The sequence below is a fragment of the Lonchura striata genome, chromosome 14, assembly GCF_050655825.1.
Source record: "Lonchura striata isolate lonStrDom1 chromosome 14, ASM5065582v1, whole genome shotgun sequence".
Classification (NCBI taxonomy): Eukaryota; Metazoa; Chordata; class Aves; order Passeriformes; family Estrildidae; genus Lonchura; species Lonchura striata.
Window position 1 is genome coordinate 8,442,897 of NC_140716.1, and position 13,592 is coordinate 8,456,488.

Consider the following 13,592-nt stretch of genomic DNA (forward strand, 5'->3'; position numbering starts at 1 on the left):
GGAGCTGGGGCAGGGCTGGAGAGGATTCAGAGCAGGGTATGGAGCTGGAGCAGGGCTGGAGAGGATTCAGAGCAGGGTATGGAGCTGGGGCAGGGCTGGAGAGGATTCAGAGCAGGGTATGGAGCTGGAGCAGGGCTGGAGAGGATTCAGAGCAGGGCAGGAGCTGGGGCAGGGCTGGAGAGGATTCAGAGCAGGGTATGGAGCTGGGGCAGGGCTGGAGAGGATTCAGAGCAGGGTATGGAGCTGGGGCAGGGCTGGAGAGGATTCAGAGCAGGGTATGGAGCTTGGGGCAGGGGCTGGAGCGGGACATAGAGCTAGAGAGGATTCAGAGGAGGGTATGGAGCTGGAGCAGGGCTGGAGAGGATTCAGAGCAGGGTATGGAGCTGGGGCAGTGCTGGAGAGGATTCAGAGCAGGGTATGGAGCTGGAGCAGGGCAGGGCTGGAGCACGGCTGAGGAGCCGCAGCTGAGGGAGCCGGGCGTGTTCATTCGGGACACAGGGGTGACCTCAGAGCTGCTCAAAGCGGGCTGGAGCCGGCTGGGCGTCGGGCTCTGCTCCCAGGAAAAGAGGGACAGGACAAGGGGACAGAGCCTTAAGCTGAGCCTAGGGAGGTTTAGTTCGGACATTAAGAATTTCTTCAGAGAGTGATATTACAACGGGCGGCACAAGGAGGTGGCAGAGTCACAATCCCTGGAGGTGTTTTAGGGCAAGATGTGATGTGTGTCGCTCAGCACTCGGCGGTGCTCGGCCGCAGGCTGGACTCGGCTGTTTTCCAGCCCAGCTCCGCCGCCCCCTCTCCCCGGCCCGCCGCCCCTCCCGGCGCCGCCTCAGCCGCACTGCGGCGCGCCAGCGGGCCGCGCGCACGCCCCGCGCCCTTCGAATCCCGGCAGCCAACCGGCGGCCGGCGGGGCGCCGCGGCTGACCAATCACGGCGCTCAGGCGGCCCGCGGAGGCTATAAAAGGCGGCGGCGCGGCGCGGTGAGGGAGGGCGTGGCCGGCGGTGCGGGAGCGGCGTAAGATGGCGGAGGGGGACAACAACAGCGCCTACCAGCTGGTGAGGGCGGGCGGGGCCGCTCGAGCCTGCGGGGGGCGGCGGCGGCGCCAGGCTGCTCCGCTCCGCTTTGTCCTGTCCTGCCCTGCCCTGCCCTGTCCTGCCCGCAGCGGTGCCTGGCGGGGCCGCTCGGCCCCGCGCTCGTGACGCGGTTCGGCGCTGCCGGTTCGGTGTGGGGCGGGCGCGGCTGCGGCTGCTGCAGGCCCGAGCCCCAGCGGCGCTTGGCTGATCTTACGGGATCCGCGGCGGCTACCCCGACCCTGTCTGTCTGTCTGTCTGTGTCAGTCTGAGGGCCCGCGTGTGTCTGTGTGTGTGTGCAGCCTTCCGCTGCGGGACCGAGCGCCGCAGCGATACCGGAGAGCGGCAGGCGTTGGGTGATTCAGCTTAACTAAACGTGCTGAGATATGCTTGAATAGTTAAATAAACACAAGGCTATATATAGATATACGTATAGTTACGCCTCAGTTGGCAAGCGGCTGCCGTGGGCAATAGGAAAGTCGCTGTAAAAGCCTGCCGAGCGTTCGAGCGCTGCGTGCTGCACACCCAGCCGGGCGCCGGGAACAGCTCCAGGAGCTCGGCGCTTGCAGGGAGGCTCCAGAGTTTGTAGAAAGTCCACGAGCTGTGTTGTGCTTGTTATTCTGGTGGCGTCGGAGTTCTTATTGGAATTAAGTGTAGTATGCCGCTGAGTAAAACCTGTTCTGTTACCTCTGCACGGCAGACGTGCGTGTCTTCATGACTTTCCTCCTCTTACTGCTCGGGCAGCAGTCGGTTCTGTCCGCGGTTTGCCTGAGTTTTGTAATCTCCGAGATGCCATCTCCCACCGAGGGGAGACTGTTAAGCTCTTTTAAGTGTGGAACACCTCAGGTGAACTTCTTAACAAGCTGATGGCAGCACAAGTGGAGCCTCCTTGCAGGAGAGGTGTAGGGAGGAATGTAGGAATCATATGGGAAATGGAGTCTAAAGGCTGTTTAGGGCAGCTTGTGGGAAAACTTGCTGTCCAAATGTGGTCAGTTTGATAACTTTACTGTGGGTTCTGGGTCTTTATCCATCTTCCTCATAATAAACTGGCATTGGACAGCAGCTAAAACAATTTAATGTGCTAGTGTTGTCTTGGAAAATACATTTAGTTTTAAACAGTTCTCATATTACAGTTTTCCAGTCATGGGTACTGAAAACTTAAAAATCTTTAAAACCTGACTTTCTACTAATCTGGGGGGATGGGATGTGCTGGATGGGATATGCTAAATGGGAGATTAGGGGAAAACACCTTGGCAAAATCTGGGACGAGGCCTGTACATGCTGCTAGGATCTTGACTGCTTAAAGGCATCACTGCTACAATGTCATAACTTAGTACAAAACTCACAATATAATTACTTATTTAATTACTCAGAAAGATTTGTGGCTGGAATCTTTAATTATTACACTGGGGTTTTTTTAAATCTACTTCAGTGTGGTAATTAATTTGATACACTCTGGTTAGTTAAAGGGGTTTTCTTCTCTTTTTGCGTAGGCTTCTGAAACTGCAAGCTTGGAAGAGCACTTGCAAGGATGGGGAGAAGTGATTTTACTGACCGATAAAGTTCTTCGCTGGGAGCGAGCCTGGTTTCCTCTGGCACTGATGAGTGTTGTTTCCTTTTCCTTCCTGTAAGTACCTCCTGGAGGGAGCCTGCAACATCATTGCATCTTCATGGCTACTACCAAACCTATTAAGAAAATTAGTTGGACACCTGGAGAAGTCTTAATAGAAAGGCTTTTACTCTAGGTTCTTTTTCTTAAAATGTGTGAACTATGTTGGAAATTACAAACAGAAGTTATGAAAGCAGGAAGTAACATGATTCACATCCTGCTCAGAATAGTTTCTGCAAAAGCTGTTTGCCAGCAGTAGTTGCTGGGGTTTGTACAGTGCTCAACTGAATGTTCTTCAGTGGTGCGTTCATGTTCTGCCCTCGTTCTTTGTACCCTGCTTCTTTGTCAGATCTCACAATCTGCTTTGGCTTCCCCCCGACGCCACCAGCAGTATCCTTATAGAAAGCTTGTTTCAATAGGGCAAAATAGCCCTTTCTGCCTCTTTGCTGTGGGTTTAGGATAGGTTCTGTTATTTTTGCACACCTAGAGTTTTCTAATATTCTGTCATGTCTTTTGAGAAAGGGCAAAAGGGAAGGCTACAGTAATTTCCAGTCTGCAGGGTGGAAGGATGTTGCCTGTCTGATTGGAGGTGCTGGAGGCACTTGGATGTGCCCTTATGTAACATGGGAGTAAAGATGACCTGACTGCCTTGCACAGACAGCTATTCGTGCCAGCTCTGCAGTTTGCCAGTTGTAACTGTTCCTGCAATGAGGAGAGAAATTAGAAAAATAAATGTTGAACCAGGTGAGGCAGGGATAATTGTTCTTTTGGCTAATATAAAGTTTTTTGCTTTTAGGGGAGATGAGGAAGGTGGAAATCAAATGGAAACTGAAAAGTAACTTTTAAAAGAAGCCATTGTGTGAAGTTGAGGATATTCTGTTATAAATTCTGTGATTACAGAAGGGAAGATCTTGTGCTGAGTAATGCTTTGTGGAAATGCAGAACTGCTTCAGGTTCTGAACTCAACAAAATGACCTTGAGCAGCCAGCACAGTAGCACTCTACAGATGTACAGAACAGCCCCAGCATGGCCTGGGCTATTTCTTTGCTTTTACTGTTTCAGTTTTCAGGAAGTTCTGTGAAGTACAGTTGAATAGCACAGGGCCCAGCTGAGTGTTATCAGGAGATCACCTGGTTCTTATCCAGTTGCCCTTCTGCTCTGTTTGACTGATGGCAGACTGAATATGGAAAATGCAGCACTGCTTTAAGGGGAGATTGATGGCCTCTTGTCCAGAACAGGTTTGGCTGGCTCTCTCAGGAGAGACAGAGCAAATAACAGCCTCTAGTGGGTCTGAGTTATGTGACTTAAGCAACAAAATTAGAGCTTTTATTCTACCTGGTTATTTCATATGTTCACTCACTCATCCTCATCCCTCAGTGTTAAGTTCACTGTTGGTCAATTTCTGAGAGAATATTAATGATGGATTTTTACTTCTACTGAACTTTGTATCTTATTTGCTTGTAGCATATTCTTATCTGGTATATTGAGAGAAAAAGGCATTTTTTGTAACTTTGTTTGAGGTTAGGCAAGAGAGTAAGTCTGCTATTGGAAGCCCTGAGCCATTCTGGAGGAGTGACCAAGCATGTCTTGTATTGAGCAGTTTGAGCACTCAGAAATAATTTCTCTTCTTTCTGCAGGATGATCTACTATTTGGACCCATCAGTTCTCTCAGGTGTCTCCTGTTTGGTTATGTTCCTCTGTTTGGCTGATTACCTGGTTCCTGCTCTTGCTCCTCGAATCTTTGGCTCTAATAAGTGGTGAGGAAAGCTTCAATTGAAACAGTTTCTTGATTGTAATTATGATCTTTATCAAAATGGATATCTGATTTGTGGATATCAAAGAGTTACTTTGCAGAGTCATTGTAGTGAGAAATCAGCAATCTCTATAATACATGAAGTGAGGACAGTAGCAACTGTTCTTCATTCTTTTTCTGGAATATTACTACTACTACAACATACCTTTATTCTTCCTTTTCTGGAAAAATCAAATTTTTTTTAAGAAGTAGGCACATTGTTTACTCTCCATCAGGCATGCTAATTAGTTCTGCTAGGCTAGTTTTTGGTAATTAATGGATAATAGTTACTAAGAAGTAAAATTATGTGGAAGAATACTGATTGTATGTTTGTAAAGAGGCAGTAGAAAATGTGATGAGAAAAAGAGAGTAAGAATGTGATTGAAACAGATTTGAAAAAAGGCAAATCTTGTATAAAAGCAGTAACTTGAAGAACCTAATTTGAGCAATTTTTTGAGTTAAAGGTGAATTGCAGTGTATCTGCTTTAGGATGATTAATGGCTAAATGTTCTTATGTCAGTATGGATTATTTGTGTGTATCACTGATATCAGATTAAGGTCAGTAGTCTTTGGTTTGGATGTGGTTGCTTTTTGGGAGGAAATGTCACAGAGTCAGCATACAGGAAAATTACATGGGCACTTCCTTGCAGTGCTCAGTCAGGTATCCAGCTAAGCAAAGTAAATGCTGGGATTAGCACTGGGTACATTTTTACTGCTGGAAAAATGCCATGGGAGATTTTAAAAAAAATTAAATCTTGAATTCTTATTTCTTGCTTTTTTTCCCTCCCTTTAATAAAAGGACCACGGAACAGCAGCAAAGATTTCATGAGATTTGCAGCAATTTGGTGAAATCTCGCCGCCGGATTGTTGGCTGGTGGAAGCGCCTCTTCAGTCTGAAGGAGGAGAAGCCAAAAATGGTATCAAGTTCTAGGAATTAATCTCTATTGCCTTAAGATTTTGTCTGATTTAGCTTTGTCTGAAGTATTTTAGCAAGGCACTTGCCTGAATGGTACTCCACACCAACACCAACAACAACACTTCTGGCTGTAACTTCATACTGGTCACACATTTTTTCAGACCTGGAGTGGTAGGGTACAAAACTTAAAACTTGCAGTTCTATGTAGTTTAGGAGCATACCCTTGATAATTAGATAAAGGAAGACTGGATTTCTCCAGTTAGGTAATTTTTTGGAAACAAGCTGTTTCCAGGGTGCACAAAGTGTCCAAAAAACTGGATCTTTAGTAGTGTGTCAGCTGGTACATGAGCTAATGAGCCACTGTCCCAAGAACAGCTTTGGGGGTGGCACAGTCTGGCACTAAGGGACATCTGGGCAAAAAAGAACATGCACCCTGTCCAGCTGATGGTCTGACAATGACAGAATAGACAGTTACAAATTGAGGTCCTGTCATCTCAATTTTAACATGCCTGTGCATAGGTATCACGTGGGGAAGAGCCAGGACGGTTCACATTAGTTTGAAGTGTTGAAGTTCTGCCAAATACTGAAGGGAAGGGGGAATACCCAACATGTCTGTGGTAACTCTTCCCTTTTCACTTTCAGTACTTCATGACCATGCTCTTCACTCTTGCTGTGGTTGCCTGGATTGGACAGCAAGTTCACAATCTCTTTCTGACCTATCTTATTGGTAAGTGTGGGCATGCAGAAGACAAGGAACTCTTTTGTTAGCTGCCTGAAATGGATTGAGGCTGGCAGAAGTAATTTTTGGTTAAGTGTGGTGGGGTGTTTTTGTTCAGGGTTATGTTCATCTCTTTTCAAGCAATTAATGGGACTTAAGGGAGGCAAAGAATTGCAGAGTGGCAGAAGCTTGTTAAATATTATTTTTTTTCTCCTTTTTAGTAAGCTTCTTGTTACTGTTTCCTGGACTAAACCAACATGGGATCATAACAAAGTACATTGGAATGGCGAAAAGGGAGATCAACAAACTTCTCAAGCACAAGGAAAAGAAAAATGAATGAAGACTTAACTGCTGTTCACTCTAGTAGAAGGTTTTCTTGGGAACAGTTTTGAGAATTAATGTATAATTAAGATGATAGAAGTTGTATTGCTCACTGACTTTTTTTTTTTTTTATTTGGCTCCCTGATGAAGTGAAAAAATCATTCCAGCAGCTGCTGTGGGTTTGTCTTTTGCTGTGCTGAGTAGGGTTCTGCAGCCTGGAGCTGATCCTGTCTGAGACATCTTTGATGTATGGAGCTTGTTAAGTGTCTTCATCAAACAGACCCTGGGCATAACTACCCCAACAGCAGAGCTGTAATGCCTGATAGTATTTCTGTAACTGTGTTAGATTTGCTGATCACTAATTGTGGCTACAGCAAGTGTGAGAGGCAGTTTTGAAGGCTGATGCTTCTTGGAGACTTGTTACTACTGATCTTTGTGGCAGGAGGACAATTAGCAGTGTGAGAATGGCCATGGCTGAGGGTGCACACGCAAAATGGGGCAGAAGGTTCCATTGTCTCACTGAACCTGTTTGCTCCTTTGGCTGTGTGTACCTGAGAATGTGTGGAGTTGGGGTCTGGAATACATAAATTTGTAGTTATTTAGCTGTAGTGTAAACTCATTGCACTGAGACTGTAGAAAATGAGTGAAGCTGTGTGTAACCTTAAGAGCTGATTGTTCTGGAAACTGCTGTTATCATGGAGCCTCGTAGCACGTTTGGTTTTATGAATGTTTGTCTGTATACAAAATCACTCTGAATATGCCGAGTTTGACTCTGTAAATAAGCCTGAATTGTTTGTGCTTTTCTATGATCTCTCCCTCCTTTTTTAAAACTGAACTGTTTTTCTTTAAAAAGCTGAAACCTGTGTTAATGTTTTAAAAGTTTACTGTTTTAAATGAACTCTCTTCAGTGTCTATTGTAACTGTTGAGTAGGTAAATACAGACTAAAGAGAATCTACTTGAAGCCCTGCTCCTCGTCAATGTACAGAGGAGGGTGTCAGTGCATTTTTCAGTGTGGCCGGAGCTAGGGGAAGGGCTGAGGGAGTGCTGAGCGGCACAGCCTGTGGGGGGAGATCTGGGTGTGTGCAGCCGGGCGGTGACAGCGGAGTCCGAGCTGTGTTCCGAGAGAGAGAGCACGGCGACACCGCCTCCCGGGGCTGCCGGTGCGCTGCGCAGCCCGAGAGCCGTGTGCGAGCGGGGTGCGGGCTCGGGACCGCCCGGCCCAGGCAGCAGCGGGGCTCTGCTCACCGCAGCCCCGCGGCTCGGCGTGCCCCGCGGCTCGGCGTGCCCCGCGGCTCGGCGTGCCCCGCGGCTCGGCGTGCCCCGCGGCTCGGCGTGCCCCGCGGCTCGGCGTGCCCCGCGGCTCGGCGTGCCCGCTTGGCTGTCCCGAGCCCGGTGCTCCGCTGGGCGTTCCGTCCGGCGGAGCGCGGTTTTTGTTCCCCGTGCCCCGCCGTACGCGCCTGAAGCGTCTCCGTTTCCATGGCAGCCGGGCGGCGGCGTCGCTCCGGAAGTGCGGCGCGCGGCCTCGGCCAATGGGGAAGGCCAGGCTGGAGCCGCGAAGTCTCGCGATAGCCGCGCCCGCGGCGGGCGCTCCCATCGGCCCGCGCGGCCCGGGCCCTTCCTTTTCCGCCATCGCGCTCTCGGTGAGTGGGGCCGGGCGCGGCCGCGCCGCATCCGCCGCGTCCCGCCGCCATCCGCGCCCCGCGCCCGCCCCGCCCGTGCCGCCGCGGGCTCCGGGCACCGCGCCGCCCGCCCGGCCCGGTTTGGGCCGCCGGCAGCGCCCCGGGCGCCGTCCGGAGCCCGCGGAGTGCGGGGCGGGGCGGCGCTCCCGCCCGTGCCCCGCGCTGCTCGGCGGGGAGCGGGAGCGGCGGCCGGGCCGAGCTGTGCGGGCCGGGCGGGGCGCGGGGCAGCCGCGGAGCCGCTGCGCTGTAGGGCGGGCAGGCCCGGAGGAGGGAGCGGGCACGGGCAGCGGGCCGGGCCCCGGGAGGAGGCGGCCGGCGCGGTGTTGGTGTCTCGGCGGTGAAAGTCCCCGTGTGCCGCCGGCCCTGCCCCAGTGCGGGCACGGACAGCTCTGGGGCGGTGCTGTCCGCGCTCTGGAGGGGTGGCAGTGCCAAGTCATCCCTGCCGCGCTGGGCGTGCTCCGAGGCTCCTTTTCGCCAGCATGTGAGAGCTGCTGCCGGCTTTCCCATCCCCAGCGTTGTGTTGGTGCATCTTGCGGGTTCCTGCGGATCAGCGAGCCCAGCAGCATCTGTTGATTTAGCATCACATAGGATCTAGTTACTGCACAGGATCGGTACTGTGTAGTTGGGCGTTAATCGGGTTTTAAGGGCAAACTGATTTGCTTGAGGAGATGTCACACTGCTGACATGGTGTCTGGATGGTGGTTCTGAGATCGTGTGCGTGCTTTGATAAAGCCACGTTTAACTGTGTCAGATTTCCCGACGTGTTATGGTAGTGGTGACTCTTCTTGATCACAGCTGAGCGTGTGACTTGGTTTGCTTATTTAGCGTGAGAGTGTTTTTAAGGTTTAGTGCAACTTTCTGTCAGCGCTGGATCCTTCGGCTGTAAAATGAGCCCTGACAGAAGCGCTGCTCGGTGTTTCTGTGCCGGGGAGCCGGTGCAGTAATTTCTGCCCTCCCTGCAGGCACCATGGTGCGGATGAACGTTCTGGCCGACGCTCTCAAAAGCATCAACAATGCAGAGAAGCGTGGCAAACGCCAGGTGCTCATCCGGCCGTGCTCCAAGGTGATCGTCCGCTTCCTGACCGTGATGATGAAGCACGGTAAGTCCAGGCCCTGCTCCCCCCGGGTGCCCGGGGGTGCTGCTGGGGGAAAAAAAATGAATCAAGGTGCTTGAAGTAGTTTGGTTCAACATAGGTAATTAGTTGTGTTATTGTAGCTGAGTGCTCTCTGTGTCTCTGTCTGCTGATCTCCCGCAGGTTACATTGGTGAATTCGAGATAATTGATGATCACAGAGCTGGGAAGATTGTTGTCAACCTCACAGGCAGACTCAACAAGGTAGGATTTGTCTTCCTGAATTCAGTTCTCTAAAGGAGTCTTTAAATGAGACTTTATCTTATGTTTGTCTGTTCCATTTCTAAAAGAATTGCTTGTAAAGAAGGTAGTATTTGTTGAATCTGTGTAAATAAGAGTAGCATGGATGCTATCAGATAAAGGGGTGGTTAATTTGTCTGGATTCAAAGTGATATGGGTCACTAATTACATTTCTTTTAAACTCTGACTATGCAAGATACACTTTCAGGGAAGTCTGCATGCAAGTGCTGTGTGTTTTTGAAATGTCTCTTCAAAGGCTTTCTGGCTCCCTTGTGCTTTCTCAGTTTCTCTGATATTTAAGCTATCTGCAAGACTTGTCTTGAGAGATAGGAGCTGAGTTGGTTTCTGGTTGATGTTTGATAGCTGCAGATGTGGAGAAGACAAATCTTTCTCCTGCTGCCAGTTTGGTTTTGCTTGCAGTGAGGAAGAGTTGAATGTTACATTAATTGGTGCCTGTGAAGTTCCTGGGGCATATGAGGCATTTGTGTGTGTTTTGGAAATTCTTAAATGCTTTTGTCTCAAACTACTGAGCTGTGTAGTTCTGTGGTGACTTGCTGTGCATCATTGTTTGCAGTTAAGCTCTTCAAGTGAGAGTTGACTCTTCAGTAGAAATAAAAAATATTTCTTGGTCAGAATATGTTGGGGGCTGTCCTCATGATGAATAAATATGTCATCTGAAAATTGCAGTGTATAAGGCAGATAATGCTGACACCCAAAAATTACTGCAGTAGTAACAGTATACACAGTAATTACAGTAGACACAGTGTTCTGTATGTGTAATAAAAGTGATGTAGGTCAGGTTTGAGGGTAGTGTTCCTTGAACTCTTCCAAGATTAAATAGATCTTCCAGGCTAATGGATATGTTTCTCTCATTCATTACAATAAGGGAACAGTTGTTTATAAAAATATGCATAGTGCGGGAAGGTGTACTTCTGGTTTGGTCTTGTGTAGTTGTTAAGATAATTGGAGCCAGTGAGGTAACTGGTAGTGGTGCTGGTGGTCTTGGTCAGTAATACAGTTACCTTGAATATTCCAGTAACATGTTAATTATTTCTTCCTGGTTAAAATCTACACGGGTGTTGGTTTTTTTTGCTACCTGTGTGTGATGGTCAGAGGTGGAATATCCCTGAGCAATCCCAGGAATGTTGCTGATGCTACAGCATGCTTTTGTGCTTCCCCCAGATGTGTGCATTTTGTGGGTGGTGCAGCTTCAGCAGCAGTTTAGGGCTGTTCAGGTGAGGAGGAGGAGGGAGTGGGGCTGAGGCAGTGATGGTGCAGAGTTGCTGGGGGAGGTCCCAGCTGGGAGGAGGCACCGCTGTGTGTGGCTGCACTTGGTAAAGTCCTGCAGGCAGGGAGCTGGGATCACAGTGTGCAAATCCATAACGTTCTTCAGTTTGTAATGCAATCCTCTCTTGCAGTGTGGTGTAATCAGTCCCAGATTTGATGTGCAGCTGAAGGATTTGGAAAAGTGGCAGAACAACCTGCTGCCTTCCCGTCAGTTTGGGTGAGTACGAGGAGGGGCCAGGTGTGTGTTGTGTGTAAAAACGTTACATCCACAAAGTGCCTCTGTTAGACTTACCTGGCATCTTTTCCTCTCATCAGCCTGGAGTTAAATTCCAGTGTAAAAATCCATTCTCCATATAAATGCCCAGTTTTACAGGGACACTGCCAAGCAAGGATCTGTTTCTCTTTGGCTTTGGTAAAATCCTTGTTTGACCATTTCACAGTTTAATGGAAAGTAGGATTTTTCTCATATTTGTTTTAATTTTATGAATGGCTGTTTTTAAATGGGGAAGGAGTTATGTAAGTTACCAGGTCAGTGAAGATAAATTGTATTACTTGAATTCACATGTCCTGACTGTGTGCAAGTTAATCAGATATGAAGTGATGTGGAACTTGGAGCCTCTGTTGAACAAACCTCTACAGCACAGGAAATCTTACTGTTATGCAGTGTATCTTCACAAAGTGTATGGAATTGAGAGCTGTAATTCCCAGTGCACCAGGATGGCAGAGCAGGAAGGGTCTCCAGGGCCTCAGCCAGTCTGTCCCATCAAAGGAAGGATTAACAGTTCTGTGCTGTTTCTGTTCTTAAAGCTCCCGCAGTAACTTGTGCTTCTGCTGGCCCTGTGTAGCAACTCTGTGTTGTCATTTGGAGCTGTAAGAGTATTTACAGAGTGGGACAGGATGTTCTCAGCCATGGAGCTGTGTGGGTGAGGTGTGTTTGTAATGCAGATGTTGGCATTAGCAGTGACAGCTGCTGAAGATGCAGATGCTGTCTGGCACTGTGGCACCTCCCTGCACTGGGGAGCAGCACCTATGGAGGACAGAAAATGGACTTGGGCTAGAAACCTACCCAGCAGCTGACAGGGACTGCCCAGTGGGAATAGGCAAGGAAAGAGGTGAATAGCTGGGGAACAGAAGTCTATCAGTGTCCTGAGTGTGCTGCAGAGATGTGTTTGTGAGAGGAGCTGCCTTTGCACTGCTGAGAACCCAGTCTCACTGCTCTGGGCCCCTTCCTACAGGAGCAGACCCTGCTGTTGTAGCACAGATGAAGTTGGTGCTGTCAGCTCTGCAGCAGCCTGGAACAGGGAGATGAACTGAACATTTGCTGTCTCTTGGCAGGTATATTGTACTGACAACCTCAGCTGGCATCATGGACCATGAGGAGGCGAGACGAAAACACACAGGAGGCAAAATCCTGGGATTCTTTTTCTAAAACTTGTAAAAAAAGAGGATACTAATAAATTGTTCAAATGGACTCTGGTGTTTCCAGTCGGTGTTTTAATGACTTCGAACGCTGCCTGTGACAGTGCTTGTAACAGCTCTTCAATAGTGCTGCAGGTCCAGCTTCACTTCAGATGATGTTTGGGTTCCACACCATCCCTGGTCACAATTCTATTTCTGTTCATGATATAATGTACTTCCAAAAGTTACCACTGGAGTGGCATTTTGGGGTCACTGTACAGGAGAGCCTCAGCAGGGAGCTCTAATGCTAAACTAATGCTAATCCCAGCTGTCCTGCTTGGGTTCACCTCACAGGTGTTCAATACATGTGTCTGCAGTTACCTGTGTGTGATTCTAGAGTTTCACCTTTTGCCTCAATAATAGAAGATGCCTTGCCAGAAGGTATTTCCTGTTTATGCTTAAAAAAGGTGTGGGATTCTGGAATAATTAATAGGGTTGAAGTTTTGATTTCAGATCACAAACTCATTCCACATCATACTGTGAAAGGGGTAACTGAGGTTGGGAGGAATAATTCTTTTCCTTCAAATTTCTGCTTTGAAAGTGTTTTGAAACACCAGAATTTGAGGTAGGGTAGTTGCTGTGCAGCTGCTTTCTGTATTGGCACAAAGAAACAACTGTTTGGGATTTCTTTACATTTTCAGAGTGAGGAAATAAGGTTGTCTGAACCTACAGGTAGGGAATATTTAGTATTGAATGAGTTGGTGTTTTCTTCAGGTACATGACAGCAGTGTCCTTCATGCAGGTGTGTTCCAAGGCAGTGCAGCTTGGTAGAGGATGGGCAGCAAGCTGGGCTGATTGCACTGTCCTCCAACAACAGCTGGAACTGTCCTGCCTTGGTTCCCTTCGTTGGGAGTCTTACCAGGAAGGAGCCTTTGGAAATGGAGCAAGTGTTCCAACACACTCTGAACCAGCTGGTGAAATCTGTGACTCTGATACAGTTGGAAACCAAGTTGTCCTGCTTGCTGATACATCCCATGCCCACCATGTACAGTTGAGCTGGAAGTGCCTTGAAGGTGATACTTCATCACAAAGCTTGGCATGGAAGGGACTCTTCAGGCACCAAGTCTGAACTCAGTAACTCTGTAACCTCTCGGTTCAGTCTGTTGCTCTTCATGGAGAAAAGGAGAAGGTGATACTGTTAAGGAAAAGGTCTTTACTCTGGGCAGACACTGCTTCCCGAGGAAGATGAGAGCCAGCAGAGCTCTGAAAGTGCTTGCAGGAGATGTGGTGGCAGCAGCACCCTGACCTGAGCCTGGCTGAGGAGAGCAGGGGCACAGGCTAAAGCTGGTTTACCTGCTGGGTCACAGCTGTGATGGTTGAGGTCACAAAGTGGATTGGAGACAGCATCGAAACATCCAGAAGGAATCACTG

General features: G+C 48.9%; 2 protein-coding genes across 3 annotated transcripts; both read left to right on the forward strand.

Annotated features, from left to right (window-relative positions):
- Positions 1-989: 989 nt before the first annotated feature.
- ARL6IP1 (ARL6 interacting reticulophagy regulator 1) lies at positions 990-7,386 on the forward strand. Its single transcript, XM_021539809.3, has 6 exons — positions 990-1,053; positions 2,562-2,695; positions 4,315-4,434; positions 5,269-5,386; positions 6,028-6,112; positions 6,325-7,386. Exons 1-6 carry the CDS (start codon positions 1,018-1,020, stop codon positions 6,441-6,443), a joined length of 612 nt encoding a protein of 203 aa, XP_021395484.1. The 5' UTR covers positions 990-1,017; the 3' UTR covers positions 6,444-7,386.
- Positions 7,387-8,011: 625 nt separating this feature from the next.
- RPS15A (ribosomal protein S15a) lies at positions 8,012-12,234 on the forward strand. Of its 2 annotated transcripts, none has more exons than XM_021539664.3 (5): positions 8,012-8,065; positions 9,067-9,204; positions 9,361-9,440; positions 10,895-10,980; positions 12,099-12,234. In XM_021539664.3, exons 2-5 carry the CDS (start codon positions 9,072-9,074, stop codon positions 12,190-12,192), a joined length of 393 nt encoding a protein of 130 aa, XP_021395339.1. In that variant the 5' UTR covers positions 8,012-8,065; positions 9,067-9,071; the 3' UTR covers positions 12,193-12,234. The 2 variants fall into 2 exon arrangements, with proteins under 2 accessions (XP_021395339.1, XP_085448467.1); XM_085592341.1 differs by lacking the exon at positions 8,012-8,065 and adding an exon at positions 8,398-8,715.
- Positions 12,235-13,592: the final 1,358 nt, after the last annotated feature.

Bases quoted from the DNA above. Each gene is read 5' to 3' on its own strand.
- ARL6IP1 (XM_021539809.3), top strand. From the start codon at position 1,018: ATGGCGGAGGGGGACAACAACAGCGCCTACCAGCTG. The intron at 1,054-2,561 runs GTGAGGGCGGGC...CTTTTTGCGTAG, and splicing joins ACAACAGCGCCTACCAGCTG to GCTTCTGAAACTGCAAGCTT. The intron at 6,113-6,324 runs GTAAGTGTGGGC...TCTCCTTTTTAG, and splicing joins CTTTCTGACCTATCTTATTG to TAAGCTTCTTGTTACTGTTT.
- RPS15A (XM_021539664.3), top strand. From the start codon at position 9,072: ATGGTGCGGATGAACGTTCTGGCCGACGCTCTCAAAAGCATCAACAAT. The intron at 9,205-9,360 runs GTAAGTCCAGGC...GATCTCCCGCAG, and splicing joins GACCGTGATGATGAAGCACG to GTTACATTGGTGAATTCGAG. The intron at 9,441-10,894 runs GTAGGATTTGTC...CCTCTCTTGCAG, and splicing joins TCACAGGCAGACTCAACAAG to TGTGGTGTAATCAGTCCCAG.